The following is a 13646-nucleotide window of genomic DNA, read 5'->3' as shown; positions in this document are numbered from 1 at the left end:
TGTTTCCATCTTAATTTCAGATTTTTATAAGATGAATAGAAGCCCATATCATAGTAGAGAGGATAGATAGGAGAGTAGTGTTTCCCTAACTGATGATTCAAGAGATGAGTTCATCCCAGACTCTGAGCATGGGGAGCCTGGAGACGCATGAGCAGATGAAGCGATGTTCTTTAGGAATTTGACCTCTATCTTAGAGTAGATAGTTAGAGTTATTCCCCAGACGTCTGCTACTCCATATGTTAAGCCAGTCCAACCAGTTCCTCCCTTTGTAACACCTTAGAAAACCCAGTAGAGAGGCTCCGAAGATACCAGGCCACTGATTTTTTATGGTTTAGAGGATGATGATCCCGTTATAGCTTACCAGTGGCTACGAGAAACCCTTAGGACCCTTCGTCAGTTGCATCTCACCCCCGAGCATATGTTGGAATGTGTCATCTCCCTATTAAAAGGTGATGCGATAGATTGGTGGAAGGCGGTAGAGATGTCACTAGAGCCTGAGTGACTCATTTGGGATCGATTTTTGGAATAGTTCCACCAAAAATATATCGGAGAGGCCCACATGGATGCCATGAGGAACCGATTTGTTTAGTTGACCCAAGGGAATATGTAGTATTCAAATACGAGGTAGAGTTCCTCCGGTTAAGCAGATACACCCCAGAGTTGGTTTTGTCAAAGTATCATCATTGTAGAAAGTTCAGAGAATGTCTCTAGTTAGATATCCTGACTCATTTAGCTGTCAATCCACCGTGAGTTTTCGCCGAGCTGGTTCGTCAAGCAAAAGAAGTGGAGAGAGTTTTAGGAAGGAAAACAACGGAAGAAAGTAGCATGTCTGACAGAGTAAAGAAGATATTGAACCATCTCAGTCATACAAGAGGGTGAGAGAGTCTCAGGGGTTTTGGAAGAACCCAACAGGCCAGTCTAGATGACCAACGCATAGTGCAAGCAGAGTAAGGATATGACCAGTCAGCACAGGAGACCATTGGCCATAACTTCAGTAGCGAGTTCGGAAGGTACAACAAGGGTGCAATCTCAACCAAATTGCTCTACCTACGATAAGAGGCACTTGGGAGTTTACTGACAAGGAACTCAGGGTTGTTATCGATGTGGATCTTTAAATCATTTTATACAAGATTGTCCAGAGGCTCAGAATGTAACCTTAGAGTCGACCCAACAATCAGCTCCAACAGTTCAGAGGGGCAAAGAATCTCATAGAAGTTGGAGCTTTTCTGGTCAGACCTGTAGGTATGTAGTGCACTCTGGAGCTACTGGGAAGCCGAGAGTAGCAGCCCACCAGTATACCATTCGAGCTCAGGAGGATGACGATGAAGCTGATGATATTTTAGGTGACCTTACCTTATTTTCTATTCCAGTAACTGTCATAGTTGACTTAGTAACTAGCCCTTAGAATTAGATGTTATGGTAGTTAAAGGTCGTAGTAGATGTTTGTCGAAATTTCGAGGATGAAATTTCCTTTTAAAAAGGAAGAGTTGTAATACCCGAATTTCAGGTCAGTAGTTTCGATCAATCTGAAACTCGTCAATAGATCCCATTAGATTTTTCCAAGCTATTTTAAACCAATTCCTAAGGGTATTGGGCTTAAGGTAAGCCCAAGAGGTTAGTGGTAGTTTTTATTTAAGGTAAAAATGAGAGACCTAGATAACAATTTACCCATAGTCGTTTTAAAGGTTATAAACCCCTTTATATCCAGAGTCTTCCGTGTAAAATCAACCCACCTAAAATATCTTCCTTCTTCATCTTCATTGCTCTCTTCATTTCCTTCTTAAGAGTAAGAAAAAGGAAGAAGCTTGTTGAAATCCAAGCCTAGTTTGAAGACACCAAAGTAAGAAATCAAATTCACATCCCTTATGCTTCATTTTAAGCCCAAATATTAAGTTTTGAGCTTTGTTTTAGAAAATGGGTTTTTATGGGTTTTAAGAAATCAAGTGATTCAAGCTATTCTAGAAGGGAATTTGAGTTATAGGGAGTGTATTTAAGTGTTATCCAACATTTAGTTTAACCCATTTGCATATATTTTTATTTAGTGAAAGAGATTGAAGAAAGTTAAAAAGACAAGGGTAAAGGAAATGTAGATTCTTAGTTGATTGATTGAGGTTTTAGCACTCAAAGGATTCAGGTAACACACTCACAACTTCCTCATACCATTAGTGGGTCAATAAAAATGCAAATAACTTATGTTTGAGGATCGAGGAATGATGAGTTTATTTTAATGACAAATTGTATGTGTTAGGTTCATTATATGTTTTAAAGCCTTATTTATGCTCCCTTAATATCACATAAGACTTTTAGAATGATTGGGAACCTCCTAGGGTCTTTGGGTTATAAAAAATAGAGTTTTTCGTTCTTGTTTTATGGTGTCTGCAAGTAGAGTATCGATACTATAGGGATAATATCAATACTTGTTCTTCGTTCCTGGATAAAATCGTGTTTTATGGGTAGGAGTATCGAAACTCTTTCAAGAGTATCGAAATATTGGGTCATAGTTTCGAAACTTCCAGAAAGTATAGAAACTAGGTAGTCCAGAATGCTTAAAAGTATCAGTACTTATATAAAGTATCGAAACTTTTATATGAGTATCGATAGTCTTGGGCTAGTATCGTTTCTTTCACTCTATTTTGGGCAAAAATGTTAGTTTTTAAGGGAATTAGACTCGAGGCACCCAACATTTTGTTATATCATCAAATAAGACTACAAGTGGAACAATATTACTAGTTCATCAAACATAGAAACCAAATAATTGGGGCGAAATAAGACTAGCATTGATTGAAGCTCGAGAAATGATTCGGACACCCGAGTTCTTTCAGAAAGCTAGTGGAGTTGAATGTATAGATGCAGTCCGGATATATCTTTAGGGAGGGTGCGAGGCCCTTAAAACTGACTAACTAGGACGCAAGGTCTGAACACCCGCAAGGGATGGGTTAGTCGGGGGTATGGTGTCCGATGCAGAAATTTCGTATATGACCATATACGGTAGAATTATAACATCCAAACAGACTTGTTCATTCTCACCATGCATGCAACTTCATTCTTTACATCATCATCTTTAATTAACATGACCTCAAAATCCATCGTGACAATAATTTCATGTGAATCAACACCTCTTTTGAATCTTCTAAACTTAAATGAATATAATATAAAATTGATCATGAAAATAATTTACTAATAATAATAAAATTAAAATGATTTACTGATAGTAATAAGATCCTTATCTTTAAGATTCGGTGTATCAAACAAGGATTCACCAATTGTTTGATTTGGAGAATTTTTCCATGTCACGTCATCAACTTTTACTTCTCCAAAATTGCAAATGTCTTGGTATCTTTATAAATTTCTCAAAAGAAATTATTTGTATGATAAAAAGACTATATAATTATTTTTATAATACTTTTTCACATAAGCATCATTGACATTTAAAACCCATTCAAAGTCTGAATTAAATTAACGGTTTTAAAATTCATCATAACTTCATTGTCTAATGCATTGAAACTCATAAACCGCTATTAGTTTAGTCCAAGTTTGTCATGTTGAAATCAAAACCACAACCAAGACAAACTAATAAAGACAATAATATTTAAACACAAATATTATCTTTTATTAACAACAATGGTTGGTTATTACTATAATTATTAATAGTAATAACCGTTTAAAATTCTTTAATAACTATTATTATCCTTTAAAACAAGACTATGCATCTTCTCATTTGCTAAATAACAAGAACCTTCATAGAATTTATAAGCTCTATTCTAACACCACATTAATAATCCTATGATAATGGACTTCTAATTTAGACTTTTTAAAGCAAATAGTCAATGCTAAAACGTTTAAAATTAAAACCTACTAAATTGAATTTGACAACAGATATTTCAGCTAAATGTTTGGAAATTGCAGCAACAACAACAACAAAACCCTGATTCCCATATGCAATGGGGTAAGGGAGAGGTAGGGTAGTAGGTTGACCCCAACGCCAGGTTGAGAGCAGTTTCCGTAGAAGACCTCCGGCAGTCAGAAAATTAAAAATAAAGATAAGATGCAAATGCGTGTATAAATAAATAAATACATAGATGAACAGTCTTCATATGCAGTCTTGATATGTGCGTCTGTAATGGGGAGTAATCCCTGTAAATAATTCCCTGCAAATAATTCCCTACATAGAAATCTATGCATATAGACTAAAAATGTAAGACCCATCTAAATTTAAAAAGAGGAAACATGAATAGAAATGATACACATAAGTCAATAATAGCAAGCTACGAGAAGGAATAAATTCAAATGAGTTAATTCTTAAACTAAGGCAACACTACTCCGATACCCTAGTTCTAAGCCTTCATACATTTCAATGACAGAAACATGTATAAAGTAGAAGTCATGGAAAGTACTACAAAGATATTAAAAAGAAGACAGAGATGTTCTAAATTAATATGTACGAGTAGCATATGAAGCCTTTACGCTAACCGTTTGCTATTTATGGTTTGAATTTCAAATCCAGTCGAACGTATTTTAACAGCAATTAAATTCGTTTCTAAATTGTTGGAAAAATAGATTGTTGCAAAACAGGCGTTAACACTGACTGTAAAATATTAAATATTAATGAAATATATATATAAAAAGAACCGATTAATCGTGTCGTGGTGTTAACCACTAACTTAGAAGCGAATTTTCGCCGATATGTGTAATTGTTACAATGGACGAATGCTCCCCGAGGTTAACACGGCTCTCCAAATTTCGTACAGGCGAAAGATGAAGTAGACTTGGTGGTACTGCTCTTCTCTCAAAACTCAAAACGGTACTTTGAACATGTTTATAAAAACCATGGAGAGTGTTTTTAAAGCAAACCATTGCTTAGAGATATTTCTCTTGAAGTACCATATGAAATGAAAAAATGAACGTCCATTTAGGCTCAACACATGGGTAAAATGATAAAAGATTCAATAGCAATTACAAAATAATTAATTATCATAAATATTATTCTAATGACCATAAATTATATTAAGTATTTTGTAACGACTATAAACAGTAAAATAAACTCTGATAAATAATATTCTAATAAAAGGATCTTATCTAAAATAAATACATACGAATCGAATTGAATTACGTCAAACGATTCGTTAATCTATTTAGTTTTTTTTATTTATAAAATATTTTTAAAATTACATTAGAATCTTAATATTTATAACTCTTTTTTATTTGTATTTAGATCGCGATAGTTATGTAAGATGGGGGAATTTTGCTTAGACGGATAGAGTGTCAACATTGTTATCACCTTCAAGGGCCTTTCAAAAAGAAAAAATCTTCAAGGGAAGGGAGCGTGATCCGCATGCACTTTGAACTGTGGGTCTTCGGCTATGATCTATCGGAATATACATGTTTTACGATTCAGATGGAGAGTCGTAGATAGTGATCCGCGTGCACTTTGAACATTTTGATCCTCATATTGTAGATTTCCATGAGGAATCGCATTGAGAGTTGTTGGCTGAACCAAATCTCGAATAATCTTGTTTTCCTGCAGATTTATAATTTTAAGGAATATGAGCATTCAGCATTCTCATGTGCAGTGACCCGATGAAGATGAATTCTCATCTTATTTGACAATAACACCTGAAACGAGTCCATGGCGATCTCATACCTCAACCATGAAGCCAAGCAAAAACTAAAACATGCTGGAACATTTATACAATTGATGTAAATTTTTCTGTGCTTACTTACTAGCATCCGAGAGTATTTCTATATAGCAGGGGAAATAAAAAATATACATGCATTTCAATTTGCTCATCACAAAATACCAAAACACATCGTCTTATTCTGGTCAGAAAATTTGTGCTAACAAAATGAAGCAAACTAACTCCCACTAGTTGATGCCCTGCAACACCTCATCTCAGCATCATTCTCAACTGCTTCCTGTTATTTCTTTGTATGTGTCGCTTATTTTCTGAAACAGAGCTTCCCTGAAGTTTAAACATGTAGAGATTAATACCATCATACTATGTAAATCACCCTTTTTTTATGTTAAAATCGAGACTTGCCTGTCCGGTTTGAAAATAAGGTTCTTGTAGGCAAACCACTGCAAGGATACATAATAAAAGAATCATAAGAAAGTACGAAATTCCCATATATAATTCTTTGATCTTCCTAATAAACTCAAACGAAACCGGCTTACCGCGGTGTAACCGATACCGACGAGCTCCAGAATGACAGGAATCAAAGGAAGCCTGTCAATTGCCTGTTACAGAAAACACTCCCATTTTTACCAAATTAATTTTCAAGTGCTTAATCACTTGACACAAATCTGCAGTTTTAAGAATCTCACCGAGACTATTCCAGTAGAGCCCCATAGGGCAACTATAACGACAAAAGCAAGTGTACTCACAGCATACTTGTCCTCAACTTTATCCCACTGGAAAGTGAAAACCAAATCATTCACATGTACATGTATAGTAAACTAGTAATAGGAAAAGAAATTAACATAAACAAAAGGCTTACGGCTTCTTGAACTATCTTGGTAATCTCCGTCGTCTCGGTTGTTGTTGTTGTTACCAGTTCCGTTGGAGTCTCGGTTGTTGTTGCTTCCACTTCCGTTGAAGCCTCAGTGCCTGTGGCCATAGCCACCACATTCCGTGCCATCTTTCGATCTGAAAAAAAAGGGGGTAAAACTTAAAACACCATTTGATATAGTGCTTGAAAACAATATGAAATATGGTTTTCATTGGAACTTACAGTAAACAGTGTTCTTGGAGAGACGAATATGGGTTCTTGGAGGAAGAGTGAGACATTGTGGGGATGAAGCAAGAGGTTTTTGACGAGCTAAAGCCTTGGCATCAACGAAGGTAGAGGAGGAGGAGAGTGATAATGAAGTGGAGGAAGCAGAAGCCATGGCTTGTGGTTTGAAATGGAAGAAATGAAGCAGGTTGGGTTTATGTGATGGATATTATATTTGAAAAGAGATGTGGAGATGATTTGTTTTCCGCATTGTAGCCATGGAAACCACTCGTTGGGTTGATCTAGATGGTGCTGAGATGGCGGGTGGATAGGCAATTTATGGTGTTTCATTGGATAGAATGCTCCACCTTGGCCCTATGCTATGCTAAATCACTTGATTTTCTTTATCTTTTTAAATCTCTCCAAATACTCAGCTGATATCTTTACTTTAAAATCTCTATTTCAAATTCCATATAACCTTTTAATTTTTTTTTATTTTCTTTTATACGTTAATATTTTAATTTTATTTATAATATTATATCATCGTCTTATTAATAAAAAATAAGAAAAATATATTTTATATCTAAATGATAAACTAAAGACAATTGAAAAAATGTTTCATACTTTACCGCTACATCGAAATAAGAATAATTATGCTATCAACAAAACTAATATATAGTTCAAATTTTTTTTAAAATTATTTTTTTTATAATTTATATTATAATTATTCTATTTTAATAAATATATGTAATTAATTTTATCATTATTAAATTAAAATTTAACTTGTCAACAATATATCAACTTTTTAGTTTGATATAATTGTTAAGCATTGAACTTTTTTTTTAATTTTCTTTGGTTTGAGTCCCCAAATGTAATCGATATTTTATTTATTTTTCATAAATAATATGATGTGATATATTATTATTTTTATTAGATAATATTAATTAAATAAAAAAAATCATTGACGTGGTATAACTGACCGATAATAAATTAATATTTTTTAATTTTGATCAAAATTTATCGTTTCCGCCAAAATTATAACATTAAGCATTAAAGTACTCTAAAATAGAAGTAAAATGATTATTCTGATAAATATTAAAGAAAATTTTAAACATTATAACTTTAAAATTTCTAATATTATTTTATTTAATGCATCCAGTTTTACTTAAACTAAAAAATGAACTTTAATTCTAATGTATATTTTTTATCTTATATCATATTGTATATTTTTATATTATTTTTAATATCATTAATTTTCTTTTATACTTATTATTTGATAAAAAAAACAGAGTCGTTTTATGAGAATAATATCTATTTTTTTATTATTATTATAGTAACACCCAAACGTTATTATTTTCAAAAATGTCATGTATTTGAGCTATGCATAACTAAATTGTTGTCAAATAAATAGTCTTATTGAAGACACTTATATTTAAAGATGTCTTTTACCTACGTGACTGAAATGGAGGAAGTTGCTTCCAGTTCACCGCGTCTTCTACTAAACACACCCAATTTTAAATTTCAATTGTGCACTAGTTGTAAATTTTTTAAAATATAAATCTTTATTAATATAATAAATTAAGTAAATTATATTTTAAATATCTAACATTTTACTTATTCTCCATTTAGTTCTTAAACAATTTTCGGTGACTGTTAAAATCACTTTTAGCTACCGACGACTTTAAAAGTTAACATTCAAATCATCATAAATTCCCAAATATTTTTGGATTAATATTTTCTATTTTTCATTTTCACTAATTTTACCTTAACTCACAAGTGAATTTTTTTTATTAAACTAAGGTGATTACAAAGTAGTATATGTTCTAAATACTCTCAACCATTTGACATTGACCGCTCAATCACCCTGCTACTACAGTCACTAGGAATAACAACGATTTCTTTAACCACTAAGGTAAATTGATTCGTGCAACTCACAAGTGAATTTAAATTAATATTTGATAGGTTGTGAAAATTAAAATTTCCAAACGATTCTAATAGTTTTCTTAATGGTAAGATACCTATTAAAAGTATTCTTAATCTATTAATAATGTACACACTTTCTATAGTTTAAATTTGACACTTAAATAAATAATAATAATAAGTCTTTTTACTTGCGAGATAAGTCAATGAGTTGAATGATTATGGTACTTTAACCATAAAAGGGATAACATGCAAAAGTAAAAGCAAGCCATTAGGCCCTTTAAGCTGTCAAGTCCAAGTGTTAGTAAGGCCTATGGAAGACCATACCAATTTCTACTATCAACATCTTAGGTGCTTTTAGGCTTGGGCACATATCAATAAGCCGAAGTTTTGTAGAGGAATCCATGGCCCATGCTGCGTTTTGTATTGAGATTGGAGAGGAATCCATGACGTGTAAATCAAAGTCTACGTTGGAAGACATACAATACACATTCGCTGTCTTTTTTGCATTTTTTGTATTTCTGGCAAACGTGCACCAATGCAGAGTGCAGTTGAGGCACCCCAAGCGCGCTCGGTAATATGCTCCTCTTTTACGTCATTTTGCAATCTTTTATTGCCTTGTTAGGAACTCTTCTGTTTAATTAATGAAGGTGATGATCATGTTGTCGACCAAAAGGATAGGTTATTTGCTATTGGTCAAATATGGTTTACATGAAAGGATGGCAGAACAAAGGAGTAGAATATATAATAAATATTGTTTCATCTAATACCAATATGATATTCTTGGTAATTGCAAAGATAATTGTGTTCGGTATCCTAAGCTTGCAACAATGGCAGTAGATATTTGGAGATTTTCTATCTAAATCATTTCTTTTAATTGAATGAGGAGGGATAAATATGATTTAAGATTATTTTATACATTCCAAGAAATTTCTAAATGAAAAAAAAATTATTTATATGTTCAAATTTAAAATTAAATCATATTCTTTTATTAGTATGAGGGTATTACGGTAATATTTGTTTAGAATTTTCTTACTCATTTGACAATGTATTCACACACACCCTACATATGTAATTACTTGAATCTAAGACCTAAAAAAAATAATACTTCATTTTACCGCTAAGATCACTTAATAGTTTTGAAACTTAATTCACATATATAATGATATTTTTGTAAATATATTAAATAATATAATTATATTAGGTCAAAGTAGATTAAATATTTTTTTATTTGAACTTGATTTTAAATCAATTTTAATTTTTCTCTCATTAAATTCGACCTTATTCACCTTAAATTTATTGTTTCAAAAAAAATTAATTTTATAAAATTAAGTCAGAATCTGTAAATTAAAAAAAAATGATACTATTTAAATACAAATATACAATTTACATGCTACACATTTAGAAATGATAGGTTTTGTGATAATAAAAAAACAAATTTATACATTACACATTAAAACAAATTAATGTTTTAAATTAAAATTATTTTTTTCAAAAACAATTTTTATTTAACGGTCGGTTTAATTCACTTAAAATATTTTTCGTAATATGGATTATATTTTTTGGAAAACATTTTTTTGAAAAACATTTTACGGTGTTTGGAAGAGTATAAACTATTTTCCACTACTTGATAATTTTCTCCTTATAGTAGATCTAATTTATTATTTTTGCCTCTAAGTATTTTTGCATCAATTTAGGTTACAACTGTTTAATTATATCATTCTATATCCTACCCCTAACTTAAACCCATAAATTCTAAACCATACACCTTAAATCATAACATATTATCCTTTAAACCTCAAATCCTAAACTATAAATTAAAATCATAAACTGTCACACCCCAACTTAGGGGCTAAATTTTAGAAATGATAAAGTATTGGATTCAAAAGAATTATGGAGAAAATTCATGGACTTTAGTTATTATTTTCCCTCATTTGATTATTATAAGTTAAGAGATTTCTAGAATATTTTAGCTTATTATTGTTAAATGATATGAAGTGTGGTTGGCTAATAATTGTTATATTATACTATTATTTTATTAAACAATTGAGGGCCACTCATATGAGATATATTTTTTAAGTAAAGATAATGCATCCATGGTTCGAATCCATTGCTTCGGGCTTTCACTTTCGGCCAGCTTTTGTATCCATCAAAGCCTTTGTATTATTTTCAATACATGCCAACTGGAAAGAAAGAAAAAACAGACCAACTCATTAATAAAGGAACAAATGAATCCAAGCAAAGCTATGAGTGATGGGAATTAATTTAAAAAAAAAACATGTCATCCAGTGGTTAGAAATGCTTGATGGGTTGCTGGGACCATACTGGAAGGCAGCTGGACATGCTTTCAATTGTAGTTTCATCTTATTCGGATCTGTCATACAACTCATTGCTTGTGCAAGCAATATTTTCTATATTAATGATAAATTGGACAAAGGACATGGACCTATATTTTTGGAGTTTGATGTGCCACCACAGTTTTCATATCGTTCTTTCACAACTACCGGATTTGGTCTTTTATAGGTATTGGAATGATTACCTATACGGTCTGGTACATGGCCATAGCTGCCCTTATTCACGGCCAGGCTGAGGTCGTCACACACAGTGGTCCAACAAAGTTAGTCCTCAACTTCACCGGAGTTGCCAACATACTCTACGCCTTTGGCGGACATGCCGTGACTGTATCTACAAACGTCCATCGCGAGTCTCGGTGAAGGGAGGTAAGATCCGTGAGGAGAAGAATGAGGCGGCTTCGATGGTATGATTTGGGTCTCGAACGGTGACTGAAGACGGTAACCGACGTGGTGGTCATCGACTTTTGATTGTCGGCCGACGAAGCTTCCTTGTTTCATTTGCAGAGCTCGGTGAAGATATCTAAGAGAAAAAGAAAATGACTAAGTCTGGAAAGAAAGATTATGTGAGGAAGAAAGAAAAAAAAAGAATTGAAAATGAAAGTGAAAAAGGAGCAGTACATGAATTTGGGGGTTTGTTATTAAAGTAGAAAGGGGGAAATTACAAGGTAAGACATCCAAGTGTTAAAAGCTCAACCTTGTCTCTTAGCTTTTATATTGTTATGATTATGGCATAATAGTTTTCTTAAGATCGATTTAGTCCCTAATTTTAGTAATTAAAAATTATATTAACTCCTAAAGTTTTTAGTGTTAACAAATGGGTTCCCATTTTATTATTTAGATTCTAATAAGTTATTTTTATGGCAAGGGAAATTATTTGGATACGAGTTAGTAATTTTTATGGCCTGGATCGTGGGAAAAATATTGGAAGTTGAATTAAAGATCGAGGGCGTTCAAATGGAATTTAAATGGTCGATCGATATTGCACGAAAATCGAGGTAATACTTTACTACCTCTTTATGCTTTATGGAACATGTTGATATTGGTAAATGCATGAATAAGATAACGTTGGTCACTTTTGTGGAGTTGAATAATTTATTCACTCGATATGAATGTGGTAGAAATTCTGTAACTGAATACGGATCGAATGAATAATATAAGAGATTGAAGAATTGTTAGAATTAAATTACAAGTTTGTGATAAGTGATAAAGAAATCAGCCCTGGATTTGTAGCTTATATTTTATATCATCAAAGGTTAAATGTTAAAGGTACTTATATGAGAAATTATGAGAATATTTTGATTAGGTAAAATTACGAAATTACCCTTATGTTGGAAAATGACAAGAATTGTCCCTGGAAGTGGATTAGTAAATCTGAAAAGACATATTGATCTGATAAATTTATTGATGTGCATAAGAAATGTTAGTTTTACTTGGAAATTATGGATAACCGGTTTTTAACCTCAATATGGATTTTGCAAGATACTAGAAGTCTGTTAAGGAATCATTTCAAGATCAGAGAATGTTCGAGGAAACAACTAACCATAGGATCTTTAAATTATAAGTATGCTCGTTAAGAGTTAATACCGAAATCATCTGGTTAAGAAATTACGAAAATGCCCTTGAAAGGTAAAAATAGCTCGAGTTGACCCTGAATGAGAAAGTTCTTGGAGGATTTGTACTTAACTCAATAAATTACGTATTTAATTGTTAAGATCCTGTCTTTGTACATAAAATTTCTGATAACCTATTGGTAACATCTGAGAACACAATCGATCTGAAAATCTTTGAGTTAAGAATAAATTATCGAGGGTGCTCTTTTGTAAGAATTATTTGAAAGGTCTGGAATAAATGATAAGTTGGAATTAAATAATAAGACAGAATTGAAGGAAAGAATTGAAATACACCGGATCTGTAAAATGACCAGAATACCCCTATAATGAAAAAGACTCAAGAATATTACCAAGCTCAGGAATGATTGGATATCCTCGAGCTCTGAAAAGAATGAAATAAAACTGAGCACCAGAATGACCAAAATACCCTTATAACCTAAAATTAGTAGAAGTGTTGGATTAATTAAGGAATCCAAATAAACATGGATATGGTACTACTCTTAAAAGTTATGGATCACATATTAAGCCGAGCAATCAATGCTAGTGTATATGTCAGTACCTGAAATGTATAGATGTTACTTGAATGCGTGTTTGTCTTTTCAAGTGTGGTTCAATGATAATTTTGAAAGTACTCAGCTCAACTCAACTCTAGGTCGCATTCGATAATAAGAAATGAATATTTGTTAGACAAATCAACCACGAAGACCAAATTAAATTAAGCGGAAGTACAATATATATATATATGAAATTCAGAAACGTCTGGATTATCTGGAAAGCTCTGAAGTAATCGGGATAGACTTGACTGATAAACGAACTGAGTAACCTCAATGACTGAGGATTAAATAGGTGATTTGATGAGTTTGGGAACACTGTTGAACTTACATGATGAATTATCCTTATGGGTCATAAAACATGAATCAAGTACGTATGTATTTCCTGATATCGTTGAAATATGGAAATGAAATAAAGACTATTGGAAGATCTATTCAGCGATGATTACGAAGATGATTTATGGACAAGAATTTTGGTATTAAAGAGTAAATACTCTGAA

General features: G+C 32.4%; 1 protein-coding gene across 2 annotated transcripts; it reads right to left on the bottom strand.

Moving 5' to 3' along the window:
• Positions 1-5717: 5717 nt before the first annotated feature.
• On the bottom strand, positions 5718-6956 carry LOC120120177 (protein CURVATURE THYLAKOID 1B, chloroplastic-like). 2 transcript variants are annotated; one of them, XM_039139864.1, is made up of 7 exons: positions 6730-6956; positions 6605-6644; positions 6496-6571; positions 6323-6409; positions 6173-6235; positions 6039-6076; positions 5718-5960 (listed from the first exon to the last, which is right to left on the bottom strand). In XM_039139864.1, exons 1-7 carry the CDS (start codon positions 6884-6886, stop codon positions 5903-5905), a joined length of 519 nt encoding a protein of 172 aa, XP_038995795.1. In that variant the 5' UTR covers positions 6887-6956; the 3' UTR covers positions 5718-5902. The 2 variants fall into 2 exon arrangements, with proteins under 2 accessions (XP_038995795.1, XP_038995794.1); XM_039139863.1 differs by having other exon boundaries at positions 6496-6564; positions 6598-6644; positions 6730-6954.
• Between the last annotated feature and the right edge of the window lie 6690 nt (positions 6957-13646).

The sequence above is a fragment of the Hibiscus syriacus genome, unplaced genomic scaffold (assembly GCF_006381635.1).
Source record: "Hibiscus syriacus cultivar Baekdansim isolate YM2019G1 unplaced genomic scaffold, ASM638163v2 tig00110333_pilon, whole genome shotgun sequence".
Taxonomy (NCBI): Eukaryota; Viridiplantae; Streptophyta; class Magnoliopsida; order Malvales; family Malvaceae; genus Hibiscus; species Hibiscus syriacus.
Note: the sequence above shows the minus strand (reverse complement) of the source record. Positions and strands in the feature narration are given on the sequence as shown.

What these genes read in the sequence shown, in the direction of transcription:
- LOC120120177 (XM_039139864.1), bottom strand. Translation starts at nt 6,886, where the DNA reads ATGGCTTCTGCTTCCTCCACTTCATTATCACTCTCCTCCTCCTCTACC. An exon ending in CCAAGATAGTTCAAGAAGCC is followed by an intron (nt 6,410 to 6,495) that starts GTAAGCCTTTTG and finishes TTCACTTTCCAG; the next exon opens with TGGGATAAAGTTGAGGACAA. An exon ending in GCTCTACTGGAATAGTCTCG is followed by an intron (nt 6,236 to 6,322) that starts GTGAGATTCTTA and finishes TTTCTGTAACAG; the next exon opens with GCAATTGACAGGCTTCCTTT.